This window comes from Aquarana catesbeiana, linkage group LG12 (genome assembly GCF_042186555.1).
Source record: "Aquarana catesbeiana isolate 2022-GZ linkage group LG12, ASM4218655v1, whole genome shotgun sequence".
In the NCBI taxonomy this organism is placed as follows: Eukaryota; Metazoa; Chordata; class Amphibia; order Anura; family Ranidae; genus Aquarana; species Aquarana catesbeiana.
In genome coordinates this window covers 145,474,852-145,491,518 of record NC_133335.1, presented here as the reverse complement: position 1 = coordinate 145,491,518, position 16,667 = coordinate 145,474,852, and the positions used below count along the sequence as shown (strand labels likewise).

The window sequence follows — 16,667 nt, the reverse complement described above, 5'->3', positions numbered from 1 at the left end:
TCGTGGATGAATGTGTCTGGAGATTTTTAGTGGCATGCAAGGCTCCCAAACTGTAATCATGAAGAATACAACATCTGTTCTGAGAAGCCTCACTTCTGCCATTTGTACTAAGCTAATAATCAGTAAATCTTTTTTTTTTTTTTAATAACACTGCATACATGTAGTGCAAACTGATGTATAATTGATCATTTTGGTTGTAATAATTCCCTGCACTGGCAGGTTGTGTCAGCTTACTGATAATTGCTGTGCATTGTACATCGCTAGTTGCAGTTAATCACATTGAACTGGCCCCATTCTGTAATGCTAAAGACATATTTCTTATTTCTTCAGTTATGAGTATCAGGAAGATACCCCAGCTGGGGTATCTTCCAGATGCTCTTTGGAGCCGATGAAAAACTACAAAATGTGCTTTGAAAAGCCACAAAACCTCTTAAAGTGGTTGTAAACCACAGCTATGTGGCTTATGAAAAAAACATAACACCTGCTTGGCAATAGCATAATTTGCTAACATGCATTGCATACTGGCACATTATGAAATGCTCACCTTTAGAATGAAGCCCTCCAGCGATGTACTGTCACCACTAAGAGGGCCGACATGTTCCCCCTGTATCTCTTCCAGGTTTGCGCGCTCCGGCTATGTGATTTCTTGGAGCCGTGATAACGTCACTCCCATGCATGTGGGTGGGAACCCTCGGTTTTCGGCGCAAAGCTCTGAAGGTCCAGCAAGGTATGCCGGACCTTCAGCGTGCATGTGCCGTGAACATAACTGACTGCATCCAGGGTGAATATCTCCTAAACGGTGCACATTTTAGGAGATTATGATTTTACCTACAGACAAGCCTTTATTATAGGTTTACCTGTAGGTAAAAATGACCTAGTGGGCTTTACTACCACTTTAAGCGTTACATAATCAAGCCAGTTGAATGTGAGAAACTACTACTAGCTGTATGATGACCTGGATAAATGAGAACCTTCACATATGTATTGTACATCCTTTTTCCTCCATCTTTTTTTTTTTTTTTTTTTTTTTTTTTTTTTTTTTTAGACAGCTGATCTTTTGTGCCCTGGCGGTGTTAACAGAAGAAAGGCAACCTCTGGAATGTCTGGATGCATTTAGTGCCACAGGTACAGAATGTAGCAATTGCTTAACTTTACTTTTGATGTGAAAAAATGTTGACCTGCTTTTCATAAATACTCTGATATTTCTTCTGCATTTTAAACTGGAATCATGGCCCAGGCCTTTTATATTAAAGTAATGGCCAAAGTGTCCCCTGTTTCCATTACCGATAATTGAGGAAAAAAGTGTATTTGGTGTACATTTGCTTATAGTAACATCTGCTTTTTCTGATGCTTCAGAGTTTATTGCACTCCACTAATCATTATTCCATCCAGAAAATATAAATAAAGAGGGATGCTTTCTGTTGGCAGTAATGGAGGTTTCGTGCACACATTCTATTGGTGTCTTTTTTCAACCTAACTATGCAACATTCATCTTTATTCTCTCACGGAATATCCACCCACCTACCTACCTATTTTTTCTCTCTTCAGTATTCTCTCTCTCCCCCCTCTCTGCTGTCATCTTGATAGTTCCATGCCCCTTGCTTCTTCTCACCCATCCCATGGCTCTGTGCTGCATGCTGCCTTGTCAATCGTCCCTTTTCCATTGTATTACTCTTTGTGCTGCAGGCTGTGAGCTGTCACTGCACTTTTCCACTCTTTCACTTTAGCGTCTCATCTCTGTAGCTCTATGCAACAAGCCAGGTGCACTGCATCACTCCATCACGGTTTCTTTCTTTCCTCTCACAAGCTGTGCGCTGTAATCCTTCCTTTTTCCCTCTTCCAATTTTTGGTCTGTTCTGATCACCCCTGCTGGGGCAGGTAGTGGTCCCATCTGCATCAGTTTCCTGCATTCAGGGATGGGGAGTCGGTCCCTAAAGGCCCTGCAGGGCTCACCAGCTGTGAGGGATGAAGCTGGCCCTGCAGCATGAAATGGTGAGTGCTTCTGTGACGGAGCATGTCACAGCTTTCCCTAAGAATGTTCACTGGTGCATTTGGGGGCAGCACTGGAGTCTTACGTAGGTGCTCATCTCTGCACTTGGTGCAGTGTGTGTAGTCAGCCATAGGGTGCTATATAGGTCCAGGGTCGCGGTCCATTCCTTTGGAACCCAGTTCCTGAAAACACCTTCAGGAGTAAGCCCACAGTGAACAGTGATGCCTGGACTTTATATACAGTCCAGCATCATGAACAGGTAAAACTTACCGTGTTCTTATCATTACTGTAAAAGACAATGGCTGTATTCGCATTGCATTCACATTAGTGTAAACTTTTCAAATTTGGCGCTAAAATTCAAAAATAGCCTTAACTGGTTGCCCAGGTGTTACAAACCCAATTCCAAAAAAGTTGGGACGCTGTGTAAAATCTATCTAAAAACAAAATTAAACAATTTGCAAATCTAAAAAAAAAAAAAAAAAATTATTTACAATACAAAATAAAAAGTCAAATGTTTAAATTGAGTAAATTTACAATTTTAAGTTTTGAAAATTAATAGTTTTGAAATGAATGGCAGCAACATTTTTCAAAGTTGGGATGGGCCTTGTTTACCATGTTGTAGCATCCCCTCTTTTAACAACACTCTAAATGTCTTGGAACTGAGGAGACCAGTTGCTGGAGTTTTGGCAGAGGAATGTTCTCCCATTCTTGCCTGATATAGGGTTCTAACAGCTCAGCAATTCATGTTTTCTTTGTCATATTTCTCATTTTAAAGATGCGTAAAATATTTTGGATTGGTAAAAGGTCTGGACTGCAGGGAGGCCAGTTAAGCACCCAGAATCTTCTTCTGCACAGCCATGCTGTCATAAATGCAGTACAGGCAGGTGCTGTAGGTTTGTTCTTAAAGTGGATGTAAACCCTATTCACGAGCTGGTCATATAGATCTGCAGTGATTTCTTATCTCTCTTCAAAACACTCCCGTGGCTTTCTCCTACTCCGTTCTTCTGTTATCGGCATGATAACTTCTGACTCTGTCACAGGAGACTTCACACTCAGTGCTGAACAGGAAGAGAAAATCTCTTAACACAATCTTAACTTTCTAAAGAATATATAAAGCTGAAGACAGCAGATATACATGTAAAACTTACGTAGGGAGATTTGTTTCATCCCTGTGTAGCATCTGAGGCTGTTCACTTCACTGGGTATATGTGAGGGTTTACATCCACTTTAAGTTGAATTTGTATGCAAGTTGGAAAAGGTTAATTTTTTTTAAGTGTAACTCCAGCCCAAAAAATTATTTTTACGTTTTTTGAATAGCATAGGGAAGGGTTAACACCCCTGTAACGTTTGTTTTGCTGTCTGTGCCCCTGTTCAGAAAATTCCACCTCACTTTCTGTCCCTTTTGACAATTGGATTTTGAACATTTTGGGTTGTTGTGGAAACAAGGATTGGTGTTAAAGCTTTTACCAGAGCTATATATTCCAAAGTCTGGAAAATTTTCAACTCCTGGTGCACAGCATCCGGCAGATCATTAAAACAGATTTCTTCTATTCTGGAATTCCTGCAAGAAGGAGCGGACAAGGGCCTAGCGGTCAGTACCCTCAAAGTTCAAGTTGCCGCACTGAGGGTATTTTTTGAAAAATCTATTTCATCAGAACCCTTAGTGATCAGATTCTTTAAAGCTCTCACCCGATCTAGTGGTGATTAAAAGTTGTAGAGTGTGGGACTTATCAGTTGTTCTACAGGCCCTGACTAGGGAACCTTTTGAACCCATGAATTTAGCCTCCCTGAAATTAGTTACTTTGAAAACAGTTTTTTTTAGTGGCTGTTACAACAGCTCGAAGAGTTAGTGAGCTGCAAGCTTTGTCAATCAGGGAGCCATTTTTTTCAGACCGAATTGTTCTGAAGACGGATCCTAATTTTTTACCGAAGGTCGCTTCGGTCCAGAATCAAACCCAGGAGATGATACTTCCTACATTTTGTTCTAATCCATCGGGTAAGAAGCAAGAAGAATTCCATACCCTGGATGTTAAAAGAGCAGTCTTAAGTTACCTGGAAGCCACTAAAGACTTTAGACATTCAGACGCATTATTCATTTTATTTTTTGGTAGTAAAAAAGGAAGACAAGCTACCAAAGGAACCATTTTCAGATGATGATCTCAGAAGCCTATTCCCTTACAGGCCAAGAGAGTCCAGTGAGTATCCGGACTCATTCTACAAGAGCTTCGGCGGTGAGTTGGGCAGAAAAAGCTGGTGCCACCCCTGAACAAATCTGTAAGGCAGCTACTTGGACAAGTCTGATGACCTTTGCCCATTATTATAGGTTAGACCTCATGACAGCTAGGGACCAGGCTTTTGGAAAGAAAGTCTTACAGGCTGTTGTCCCACCCTAAATGAAGTAAGTCTCGATAATCCTCTCGGGTGCTGTCCTGAAAGATGTTTTGGAAAATTTCAAGTTAGACTTACTGGTAACTTGTTTTCCAATAGGCTTTCAGGAAAGCAGTAACCCGCCCTTTTTTGTTCTGTTGCTGTAATACTATGATATAACTGTTATGTGTTGCAGCTGGGGCTGGAGGTTCTCTACAAACAACTGATGGAAGCAACGTGGAGGCCTCTTATTAAATACTTAATTGAGGAGGTGTTTTCTGTGGGAGGAGGAGCCATGATCTCTCGGGTGCTGTCCTGAAAGCCTATTGGAAAACAGGTTACCGGTAAGGCCCCTTTCACACTGGGTCAGTTTGCAGGCGCTATTGCGCTAAAAACAGCACCTGCAAACGACCTGAAACTGCCGTTGCTGTGTCTCCAATACACTGGAGCGGTGCTCTGGCAGGAGGGAAAAAAAGCTCCTGCAAACAGCATCTTTGGAGCGGTATAGGAAATCAATGGGGCAGCGCGGCTATACCACCGGCGTAGCGGTGCTTTGGGGGCGGTTTTAACCCTTTTTTGCCCGCTAGCGGGGGTTAAAGCCGCCCCGCTAGTGGCTGAATACTGCCACTAGAACGACGGTAAAGCACCGCTGAAAATAGCGGAATTTTACCGCTGACGCCCACACCACCCCCGTGTGAATGGGGCCTAAGTCTAACTTGAATTTCTCATTCGTTCATTGACAGACACAGCCTTCATAACGATAGGGTTATATCGCCTCTATTAGGAGTAGGACTAGGCAGAACAAAAAGCAAACGAGCACCTGGCTATGCCCATGGGCCATCCTTCAGTCAGTATATAACCCCCACCCTGCTCTAGTTATTCTGTTTTTTTTTTTTTCTGCCTAGTCAGGGGTAAGGACCTGGCTCCCTGTTGGGACCTGCGGTTCTTTGGATTTTTGTTTTATTTCTTTTATTTCTCTTTTTTCCTGTGATGATCTGCAATCAACTGCTGGGCTGGGTGACAGATTTGATAATATAGATCCTGGTAGTCTCCCCAGCCTGGCCATCGAGCGCGCGCAGACCTTAGCTCTGCGCTGGGTTGGCCGCGACAAGCCCTTTCTGGACCAGGGCGGCCGGCGAGATTAAGTCTCGCAGGGACACATATGACCGGGCTACTGCTGTCTGGATCACAGTGTCGACAGCCACTCCATCTAGGCAAGAGATGGATCTGTCTGGGAGTGTTACCCGTGCACTTTGCTGGAGCGGCAAGTAAGGGGCCCCCTGCCTCTCCTTCCCCGGAGAGGAGGGGGAGTGGGTACTCCCTGGGGTGGTCGGTCCCCTCCGGAGTTCTCCTCCACCCCCCCAGCCGAGGAGGATCTGTCTAGGAGTGTTACCCGGCACTTCGCTGGAGCGGTAAGGGGCCCCCCGCCTCTCCTTCCCTGGAGAAGTGGGGGTGCAGGTACTCCCTGTGGTGGTTGGTCCTTCCAGGGTACTCCTCCATCCCCTCTTCCTCTACCCCCCTCCCCCCCCCCTCTCTTACCCGGGTGAGGTCCAGGCTTCTGGCCTAGGGACTTTTTGTGACAACGGCCCTGTTTTCCACCTTTGGGTTTTTAGATTGGTGGGGGTATCTGGGGTGGGACCTGTAAGGAGGGTGTTCGGAGGTCCTGGGGCTAATTTAGGCCGCGACTTTGCGGCCTACCAGCTGGGCCCCACTCGCGGCTGGTGGGCAAAAATTTAGGCCGCGGCTTGTGGCCTACCGGCCAAGCTATCGCCGTGGCTCAGAGTCCGCCCGGTCCCCCCCCGCGGGCCGGCGTCCAAAAATTTAGCCTGCGGCCTACAGCGGTCCCCCTGCGGGCCGTGTGCTTGCGGCAGGCAGTCAGAAATTTAGGCCACGGCTTTTGCGGCCTTCCGCGTGCTCGCGGCGGGCGGACAAATTTAGGCCGCGGCTTCAGCAGCCTGCTAGGCCTCGTGGCGGCCCCCCCTTTCCAAGGGGTGGCGCTGCGGATGTCTTTCCCCTTAGGTGAGGGTCCACGGTTGTGCCCCTGTGAGGGGCCATGGTGGTGCTCCAGGGCTACGGTTTGGGCCCCCTGAGGGGCCATGGTTTGTGTTCCCTGTGAAGGGCCACGTTTTTTGTGCCCCCTGTGAGGGCCCACTGTTTGTGTTCCCTGTTGGGGCCATGGTTTGTGTCCCCTGTGAGGAGCCACGGTTTTGTATCTCCTGTGGGGGGCCACGGTTTTGTATCTCCTGTGGGGGGCCACGGTTGGGTCTCCTGTGGGGGGCCACGGTTGGGTCTCCTGTGGGGGGCCACGGTTGTGTTTCCTGTGAGGGGTCACCTGTTTGTGTCTCCTGTGAGGGGCGCCCCAGTCTGTGCCCCCTGTGAGGGGTCACGGGTTTTGCTCCTGTGAGGGTTTGTGTCCCTGTGAGGGACCACCGTTGTGCCCCGGTGAGGGGCCACGGTTTGGGTCCCCTGTGAGGGGCCCCGGTTTGTGCCCCCTGTGAGGGGCCCCCGGTTTGTGGAGCGGGGCTTCGGTCGAGGGGCACTGTTTTTTTCACACTCGTATCTGTGCGAGAACCTTTTCGAAATGGTGCAACGGTGGCTGCGGCGGAGGGCCGGTATCCCTTTGGATAAACTGTTTTGCGCGCCGAACGCATTCCCTTCCTCCTCTTATTCGAACAAATTTGTCCATGAGGACAGGGAGTGTCCAAAGTGTCTTTGGTGTTTCCAAGAACACTTGCTGTAAGGTACCCCTTTGGGGAGTCCCTCCTTCAGTAGTGAGATGTTCCACCAGTAGTGGACCCCCCTATTTCTAGGCTGCTCAAGGCAACCGTGGTTCCAATAGAGGAATCTCTGGTTTCTAAAGGCCAGTGGACATACCTGGGGGGGGAGCAGGGTCCCCCTGGCTTTGCTGCAGTGGGGGACCTGTTGGTTCAGGTGCTACAGTTGACCACTAGGTCACTTGTCCACAGTTTCTTTGGTTGCTGAGCTCTGTTTTCTCAGTGGTGCTGGGACATGTATTTTGGGATGATAGCATGTCGCGTCTTGATCTTGTCCGGTTACAAGAATAGTTTTCCGGCTGTGTTCCTCCAAAGAAGTTTTCTGCTTCCAAGGGTGTTTGTCGCCAGACTGCTGGCTGTTCTCCGCGGGGGGCGGTGCAAGCCCTGTTGCGGTAATGGGGGACTTTCTAACTTCTATCGACATCACAAATGCTAATTACGCATTCTGTTTACCTGTCTCCAGCACTCCCCTTGGGTTTTTGCTGTGGGTGCGGGGCATTATGAGCGGGGGGTGTTGCCCCTTTGGGTCTGGCCACTGCTCCTTGGGTGTTCACAAGGTGTTGGCCCCGGATCTAGCGTGGTTACGTCGGGGGTTTTGCGATCCTTGGCTGCCTGGACGATCTTCTCCGACTCCTCGACTACTCCGAGGAGCACCGTAATTCTTATACAGACCTTGACTGATCTCAGTTGGAGTCTATACTATCGGATGTCTGCTTGACCCTGCCAGATCGTTGGTTTATCTGAGCCTGGCTTCAGCTCTGGACAGAGTGTTGGTTCTCCCCGACAATACTCCGGAAGTTGCACGTTACGTTTTGTTTTTCATTTACGGTCCGGCAGGTGGGCTCCTCTGCGGATCTGCATGTGGGTGTTGGGTCTGATGTTATCTATTTTTTTGAGGCTATTCCATTTGCATAGTGCCATACAAGCTCCCTTAGGGGAGATCCTGGCATAATGGGACAAATACCCAGGGTCTTTGGACAGTAGGATTTGGCTGAGTCAGGAATCCAGAGTTTTCCCTAGTCTGGTGCCTTTGCTCTCTGGTGCTTTGGTGAGGTAATCCTTCTCCCCTTGTATTGAATAGGGTGACCATCAATGCCGGTCTGCCCAGGTGGGAGAGGTGCTAGGACTGAGCTCTACTTGGGGTTGTTGGACGTTGGTGAAATCCGGACTGCCGAGTGATATCTTGGAACTTCATATGAACAGACTAGTTCTGGATCATGAAAGGATTGACTTTGGGGGCTCCCGTTACGGATTCAGTCGGGCAACGACAGTGGCATATGTCCTTCGCTATTGCAGGCCAAAATAGGCTGTTGGCAGTTTCCTCCGGTGGGCAGAGTGTCTCTTTTCTGGCCTTTTCTGACATACGCTTTCCAGGAGTGGAATGCTGTAAATCGGATACCTCAGTTGGTTATGGTTGGACCACGGGGTGGGCCCTTCACTGGGCCGCGTTTCATCGTATTGGTCTCCGCGGGGGGTAAGCCTGAGGTGGTTTTGTTTTTGCGTCTTGGCACAACAGGACGGTACCAAGGTTTTGGGCAAGGTCATGGGATCTTCTAGCGGCTCTAGTGACCCACGTTTACTCTGTCTTTCCTTATTTCCAGCCTTTTGGCAGGATCACGGCTGCGGTATTTTCGGTCATCTTATTAGATCCGGATGGGTCCTGGTGGTCTGGGTACATAGACCGCCAACGTTTTTCTGGGCAACTGCTTTTCAGGAAGGACCTACGGTCTCATGGACCGTCCTTCCATCCTGTTTTTAAAGGTGCTGGTTTTCAACGGCTTCCAACACAGCTGTTGGGGGGATAGAGAAAGTGGGCCTTGAGTACCATCAAAGCCTAGGTGTCAGCCTGGGTGATCTTTTTCAGTGTCTCCTGGTCTCGCACTTCCTGGTGCGTACCCTTTTCCAGGGGTTAGACGTTTGTGTCCACCAGTGTGGTTCTTCTACCACCGTGGGACCTGAACTTGGTAATTTCGGTTCTCCAGAAGTCTCTCGATCTCTTTTTTTCAAGATGTTCGGGAGATTCCATTACTTTCTCTGGCTCGGAGGGTGGTCTCCTGGGGCTATCACTTCCGCTCACAGAGTGTGAAAAAGGGGGCGTTATCTTGCCATTCACCTTACCCAGGTTAAGTTGGTGCTTTGCCTTTTTTTTTTTCTACAGAATTCCGTCTTTGGAGTTCCATTTGAATAAGGACATTGTATTGTCTAGCCTAGTCAGCTCTTTCCAAGGAATTTGCCTTATCTGCCCTGAAGTGGAAATTGCGGACGGGCCAAGAAAGGGGCGTTCTGGTTTTGTCTACAACTATTCTCTGGGTGGGGGGCTGTTCTGTCAGGGATCAGGTGCCTACTTTCCTGTTATGGTGCTTTCTTCTCGAGCGCTTAGTGCCTCTTGGGCCTTCTGTCATCATGCGTCCATTGTACAAGTTGGCAAGGCGACCACTGGTCATCGGTGTACATCGGTGTACTGGTTCACAAGTCTACGAAGTGAATGAGTTGGCATCGGCGGATGCCTCTTTTGGCCGCAAGGTTTTTTGCAGGCCACTGGTTAGAGGGTCTATTCCCTTTTGAAGGGGTATCATTCAGATTGGGTTCCAGCTTGTCCTGGGTAAAGTTCCTGTTACCTGGTTGGCTCTTGTATTAGCCTTGGGATTTTTCTTTTTCCCACCCCTCATGTTGGCACTGCTTTGGGATGTCCCTATCGTTATGAAGGCTGTGTCTGTCAATGAACGAATGAGAAAATAGGATTTTTTACTTTCCGTAAAATCCATTTCTCTGAAGTTCATTGGCAGACACAGCACCCACCCCTCTGTGGAGTTCTTGTGATACTTCTATTACTGCTTGCTACTAAACTGAATACCTAGAGCAGGGTGGGGGTTATATACTGACTGAAGGACGGCCTATGGGCATAGCCAGGTGCTCGTTTTGCTTTTTGTTCTGCCTAGTCCTACTTCTAATAGAGGCGATATAACCCTATCGTTGTGAAGGCTGTGTCTGTCAATGAACTTCAGAGAAATAGATTTTACGGTAAGTAAAAATCCTATTTTTTCACTCCTCACTACCTATCAGTTTTGAAGGCCATAAAATGCCAAGATAGCACAAGATACCCAAGATACCCCCCCCCCCCCCAAATGACCCCATTTTGGAAAGTAAACACCCCACGCTATTTCCTGAGAGGCATGTTGAGTCCATGGAATATTTTAAATTTTGCCACAAGTTGCGGGAAAATGACAATTTTTTTTTTTTGCACAAAGTTGTCACTAAATGATCTTTTGCTCAAACATGCCATGGACATATGTGAAATGACATTCTGCTGCTTCTCCTGAGTACAGGGATGCCACATGTGTGAGACTTTTTGGGAGCCTAGCCGTGTAAAGGACCCCGAAACCCAAGCACCGCCTTCAGGCTTTCGAAGGGCATAAAATGGTGATTTCACTTCCTCACTACCTATCACAGTTTCGGAGGCCATGAAATGTCAGGATGGCACAAAACCCCCAAATGACCCCATTTTGGAAAGCAGACACTTCAAGCTATTTGCTGAGAGGCATGTTGAGTCCATGGAATATTTTATATTTTGCTACAAGTTTCAAGAAAAAATTACATTTTTTTTTTTACACAAAATTGTCACTAAATGATATTTCTTTCTCGTACATCACGGGACACAGAGCCTCCGTAATTACTGATGGGTTATATAGGGTATCACTAGATGATCGGACACTGGCACACCCTAAACAGGAAGTTCAACCCCCTATATAATCCCTCCCCTTACAGGGATACCTCAGTTTTTTCGCCAGTGTCTTAGGTGTTGGTCACGTGTAAAGATGTGCTGTGCTGAGCTCCAAAGGGAATATGCTATATCCTATACTGGGGCAAGCCATGCAAACCGGATCCAATTCAAGGTGTCCTTTTTAGGCTGAATTGGATGGTACCCGGGCCTCGTGTCCAAAGAAACGAGGTCTTACCTGTAACGCTTCTCTTTTTAGAGAGCTGGACCCCGGTATCCAGTATTTGGTTTTTCTAGCCATATCCCTGGCGGGGTGCTTTACGGGCCCAAAACTGTGGATCCTCCTTTTCTCGGGGGCCCCTGTCTCTGAAGGTTTTCCAAACGGAGCCCACCGTGAGAGGTGAAGATTGGGTCTGTATAACAGAACCCTGCAGCTGGATAAGATAAGGGAGATTCCTCAGAATTTTTTAATTCTAGTAGGTTTCGCCTTTAAGTAAATGTATGCTATGCCTATTGTCGCCACCAGGGGCTGTCAAGAGCACATACCTTCACATGCTTGATTTGTCTGTCTCAGTGTTCACGCTGCACAGCTCCTCCAGCCAAGCTCCAGGTAGGATGGAATGGGGGCTCTTCCTCAGTGATATTCCCCCAAGATTAGGGGGGCCGCGGTGGTCTGAAAGGCGGTAGTATACCGCGCTACCGCCGCCGCCACTACTATTGGCAGATCCCATCATCTGCTGGCCTCTCTCCTTCCTCCTCCACCCCAGCCTTCCCTCCATGCTTGTCCTGGAGGGTTGGCTCGCGCGGGAAAGCGCACTTTTTTTGAAAAAAATGAGGAGGGGGGCGGGAGGGGTGGTCAGAGGAGGGGGGGGCCGAGTGTTAGCGCGACGTCCGGCGTGCCTAGACGCCCACATCGCCGGCTGCACAGGCTGTAAAAAGCACATTTTTTTCAGGTGCACTCAGCCTATGGAGGGACACAGAGCTGACGGTCGCATGTAAGGTGGGACACAGGCATTCTCCCAGGCAGCATTTGCTTAGAAACATTTGACTGGGCATTGGAAGCAGCAACAGTTGCTGTACTACATTGCTCAGCAGTCAGTGTTTTATTTGTGTGATACCTCCACCTTGTTGCTTTGCACTATGGGTAGAAGAGGTACAAATACCCCAAAAACCAGAGGCTCTAGGGGATCTCCCTCAGGCTCTGAGGACCCCCCTTGTGCAGCGCCTTCCCCCCTGAAGGACCTGGCATGGCCGGCCAGGGAGAGCCGTCGGGTCAGGGGCTGCATCTGCTTCTGGCACTTCAGCCCCTGTATATATTACGCAGGAGGTTTTTTCCTCAACTATTAATGTACTAGAGGAAAGATTAATGGCCTTAATCACATCTTCACTCAGTGGAAGAAAACGCAATAGGTCTTCCTCTGTTACCCAGGACTCTCAGGCAGAGGAACCCTGGGAAAAAGGAGAAGAATCCCTTTCAGAGGATCGGGATGGGACTGATGATTCCTTCTCTGAGGAATCAAGTGGAGAAGGGCCCTCTTCAGCTTCTCAGGATGAGAAGGTGTTAGTACAGATCCTTGCTGGATTGATCCGCTCCACATTTAAATTACTCGTATCTGAGTCCGTTAAAGAACCCTCTTCTTCTTTGGGTTCACTGAAGCCTCCTCAAACAACACATGCTTTTCCTGTTCATACTTTACTAGAAAAGCTCATTTATTCTGAGTGAGATCACCCAGATAAACGTTCCGCCTAAAAAGTTTTCAACACTTTATCCTATGGAAGAAAAGTTTATAAAGATGTGGGGGATACCGGCTGTTGACGCCGCCATTTCCTCCGTAAATAAAAGTCTGACTTGTCCTGTAGACAATGCTCAGATGCTCAGGGATCCTGTTGATAAAAAGATGGAATCCCTGTTGAAAAATATTTTCTCCTTAGCAGGTTCAGTAGCTCAACCTGCAATAGCAGCGATCGGAGTCTGTCAATACTTGAGAGACCATGTTAAGCAGGTCCTCAAAGTTCTACCTGAACAGCAGGCCCAGGGGTTGGCTAACCTTCCAGCGGCCTTATGTTTTGCTGCTGACGCTATCAGAGATTCTATCATCCAAACCTCTCGTCTTTCACTTGGGTTGGTGCTTATGCATAGAATCTTATGGTTGAAAAATCGGTCAGCCGAAGCACCATGTAAGAAGCTTCTTACTGGATTTCCATTTCGTGGTGCAAGGCTACTTGGAGAGGATTTGGACAATTATATCCAAAGGATCTCTAGTGGGAAAAGCACTCTCTTACCTGTTAAGAAAAGGAGTAAGCGTCCCTCTTTCAAACGGCTCTTTCCCCAGCGCCAGGAGCATTGGCCTCCAGGCAGTCACGTCGACCCCAGGGACAAAAGAAGTCCTGGGGGAAGAAGCCTACTAGACAAGACGCTAATGCCTCTTTATGAAGGAGCGGCCCCGCTCGCTCGGGTGGGGGGGAAGACTGCTACAGTTCTCAAAGCTCTGGCAGGAGGATTTCCACGACAGATGGGTAATCTCCATGGTAACTGTAGGTTATAAACTGGAGTTCCAAGAATTCCCCTCTCCTCGTTTCCTCAGTTCAAATGTCCCCAGAGATCCAGAGAAAAAGCAGTCGCTCCTTCTAGCATTGGAGCGACTATTGTCGCAAAAAGTCATCGTGGTGGTTCACACGGAAGAACAAGGATTGGGATTTTATTCCAACCTTTTTTACGGTTCAAAAACCAAATGGTGATGTCAGACCCATACTGGATCTAAAGGATCTAAATCGATTCCTAAGGATTCGATCCTTTCGCATGGAAACAATCCGGCCAGTAGTCTCCATCCTACAGGGAGGAGAATTTCTGGCATCAATAGACATCAGGCATGCGTATCTGCATGTACCCATTTTTCCTGCTCATCAAAAGTACTTGCGCTTCAAAATAGGACGCCATTTTGTTTGTGGCCCTGCCTTTCGGGCTAGCCACTGCACCTCGAGTGTTTACAAAGATCTTGGCTCCTTCTCTGGCCAGATTAAGGGCTCAAGGTATAACTGTCATAGCATACCTAGACGACCTGCTCTTGATAGAACGGTCGCTAGCCTGTTTGAGCGGGAACTTGATGACCACAGTCAACTACCTGGAACACCTAGGTTGGATTCTCAACCTAGAAAAGTCTTTCTTAAAACCAGTAAGAAGATTAGAGTATTTGGGCCTGGTCATAGATACAAGCCAAGAGAACGTATTTTTACCTCAGGCAAAGATCAGTGCCTTAAGAGAGCTGATTCAGGTAGTCAGGACCAAAAAGGGTCCTTCTGTCTGTCTTTGTATGAGGTTGCTGGGAAAGATGGTGGCTTCATTCGAAGCAGTTCCCTATGCTCAGTTTCATTCAAGACTGCTGCAACACAGTATCCTGTCTGCTTGGAACAAGAAGGTACAAGCATTAGATTTTCCGATGCACCTGTCTCGTGCAGTAGGTCAGAGCCTCAGTTGGTGGTTAATACCCGAAAGCCTGCAGAAAGGGAAATCCTTTTTACCGGTTACCTGGACGGTGGTAACAACGGATGCCAGTCTTTCGGGTTGGGGAGCAGTTCTGGAACAGTCTGCGGTCCAGGGGGAATGGTCCGAAATCGAGAAGACCTTACCCATCAACATTCTGGAGATCTGTGCGGCATATCTAGCCCTAAGGGCCTGGACTCTCAGGCTACAGGGTTGCCCTGTCAGAATCCAGTCCGACAATGCCACAGCAGTGGCCTATATCAATCATCAGGGAGGCACCAGGAGTCGTGCAGCTCAGAGAGAGGTGAACCAGATTTTAGTCTGGGCAGAAAAGCATGTGCCGTGCATATCGTCAGTCTTCATTCCAGGGATAGAGAACTGGCAGGCGGACGATTTGAGTCGCCAACGGTTAGTCCCGGGGAATGGTCTCTTCACCCCGATGTCTTTTGGGCCATATGCCAAAGATGGGGGATACCAGATGTAGATCTCTTTGCGTCCAGGATCAACAACAAGGTCGACAAGTTTGTGGCAAGAACAAGGGATCCTCTTGCATACGGGACAGATGCGTTGGTGATTCCGTGGCATCAGTTCTCACTGATTTATGCGTTTCCTCCTATTATGCTACTGCCACGGCTCCTTTGCAGGATCCGGCAGGAAAAGAAGTCGGTGCTTCTGGTGGCCCCAGCGTGGCCCAGAAGAGCTTGGTATGCAGAGATAGTAAGAATGACAGTGGGGTCCCCGTGGACCCTACCGTCATATCCAGACATATTATCTCAAGGTCCAGTATTCCATCCTGCCTTACAAACGCTAAATTTGACGGTTTGGCTGTTGAGACCCACGTTCTGAGGAGTCGTGGGCTTTCAGGTCCTGTGATCTCTACTTTAATCAATGCTAGGAAGCCAGCTTCCAGAGTGATTTATCATAGAGCTTGGAGGACTTATGTATCCTGGTGTGAAGCCAGGGGTTGGCATCCCAGAAAATATGTCATTGGTAGAATTCTTGACTTTCTCCAAATAGGATTAGAGATGAAGCTGGCCTTGAGTACCATCAAGGGCCAGGTCTCGGCCTTATCAGTGTTATTTCAACGACCACTTGCTTCTCATTCCTTGGTCCGCAGCTTTATGCAAGGGGTGACGCGTCTTAATCCTCCAGTTAAAGCGCCCCTAAACCCCTGGGACTTGAATTTGGTTCTGTCGGTTTTACAGAAACAGCCTTTGAACCCATACGTCAGATTCCCTTGGTCTTATTGACAAGGAAGTTAATTTTCCTGGTAGCCATTTCTTCTGCTAGAAGAGTATCAGAGTTAGCAGCCCTTTCCTGTAAAGAGCCTTATTTGATCATGCATAAGGATAGAGTGGTATTGCGCCCTCATCCTAGCTTTCTACCAAAGGTGGTTTCAGATTTCCATCTAAACCAAGTTATTGTTCTGCCTTCCTTTTTTCCAGATCCCTGTTCCTCGGAAGAAAGGTCACTACATTCTTTGGATGTAATAAGGGCAGTCAGGATCTGGAAGCAACTGCTCAGGTACGCAAAACGGATGTTTTGTTCATACTACCAGAAGGTCCCAATAGAGGGCAGGCAGCGTCAATGTCTACCCTTTCTAAATGGATTCGACAAATGATTATTCAGGCTTACGGTTTGAAACAAAAAATTTCACCTTTTCAGGTCAAGGCACACTCCACAAGGGCGATTAGTGCCTCTTGGGTGGTCACCGGGCCTCTATGGCTCAAATCTGTAAGGCCGCAACCTGGTCTTCAGTCCATACATTCACCAGATTTTATCAGGTGGATGTGGGAAGGCATGAGGATATCGCCTTTGGGCGTAGTATGCTGCAAGCAGCAGTACGAGGTCCTCAGGTCTGATTACACCCTACGTGTGTGGTTCCCTCCCCAAATAGCATTGCTCTGGGGCGTCCCATCAGTAATTACTGAGGCTCTGTGTCCCGTGATGTACGAGAAAGAAAATAGGATTTTTTATAACAGCTTACCTGTAAAATCCTTTTCTTTTGATGTACATCACGGGACACAGAGGTCCCGCCCCTCTTCTAATACACTTATATTGCTTTGCTACAAAACTGAGGTATCCCTGTAAGGGGAAGGATTATATAGGGGGTTGAACTTCCTGTTTAGGATGTGCCAGTGTCCAATCACCTAGTGATACCCTATGTAACCTATCAGTAATTACTGAGGCTCTGTGTCCCGTGATGTACATCAAAAGAAAAGGATTTTTACAGGTAAGCTGTTATAAAAAATCCTATTTTTGTTCAAACATGGCATGGTTATATGTGAAATTGCACCCCAAAATACATTCTGCTGCCTCTCCTGAGTATGGAGATAC

General features: G+C 47.7%; 1 protein-coding gene across 3 annotated transcripts in view; it reads left to right on the top strand.

Annotated features, from left to right (window-relative positions):
- Positions 1-16,667, top strand: part of TRMT1L (tRNA methyltransferase 1L) — a 322,764-nt gene that overhangs the window by 97,601 nt on the left and 208,496 nt on the right. For all 3 annotated transcript variants that reach the window (XM_073608381.1, XM_073608380.1, XM_073608378.1), the window contains one exon: positions 1,046-1,125. In XM_073608381.1, coding sequence (XP_073464482.1) covers positions 1,046-1,125 — 80 coding nt within the window. The remainder of the gene's footprint in view (positions 1-1,045; positions 1,126-16,667) is intronic.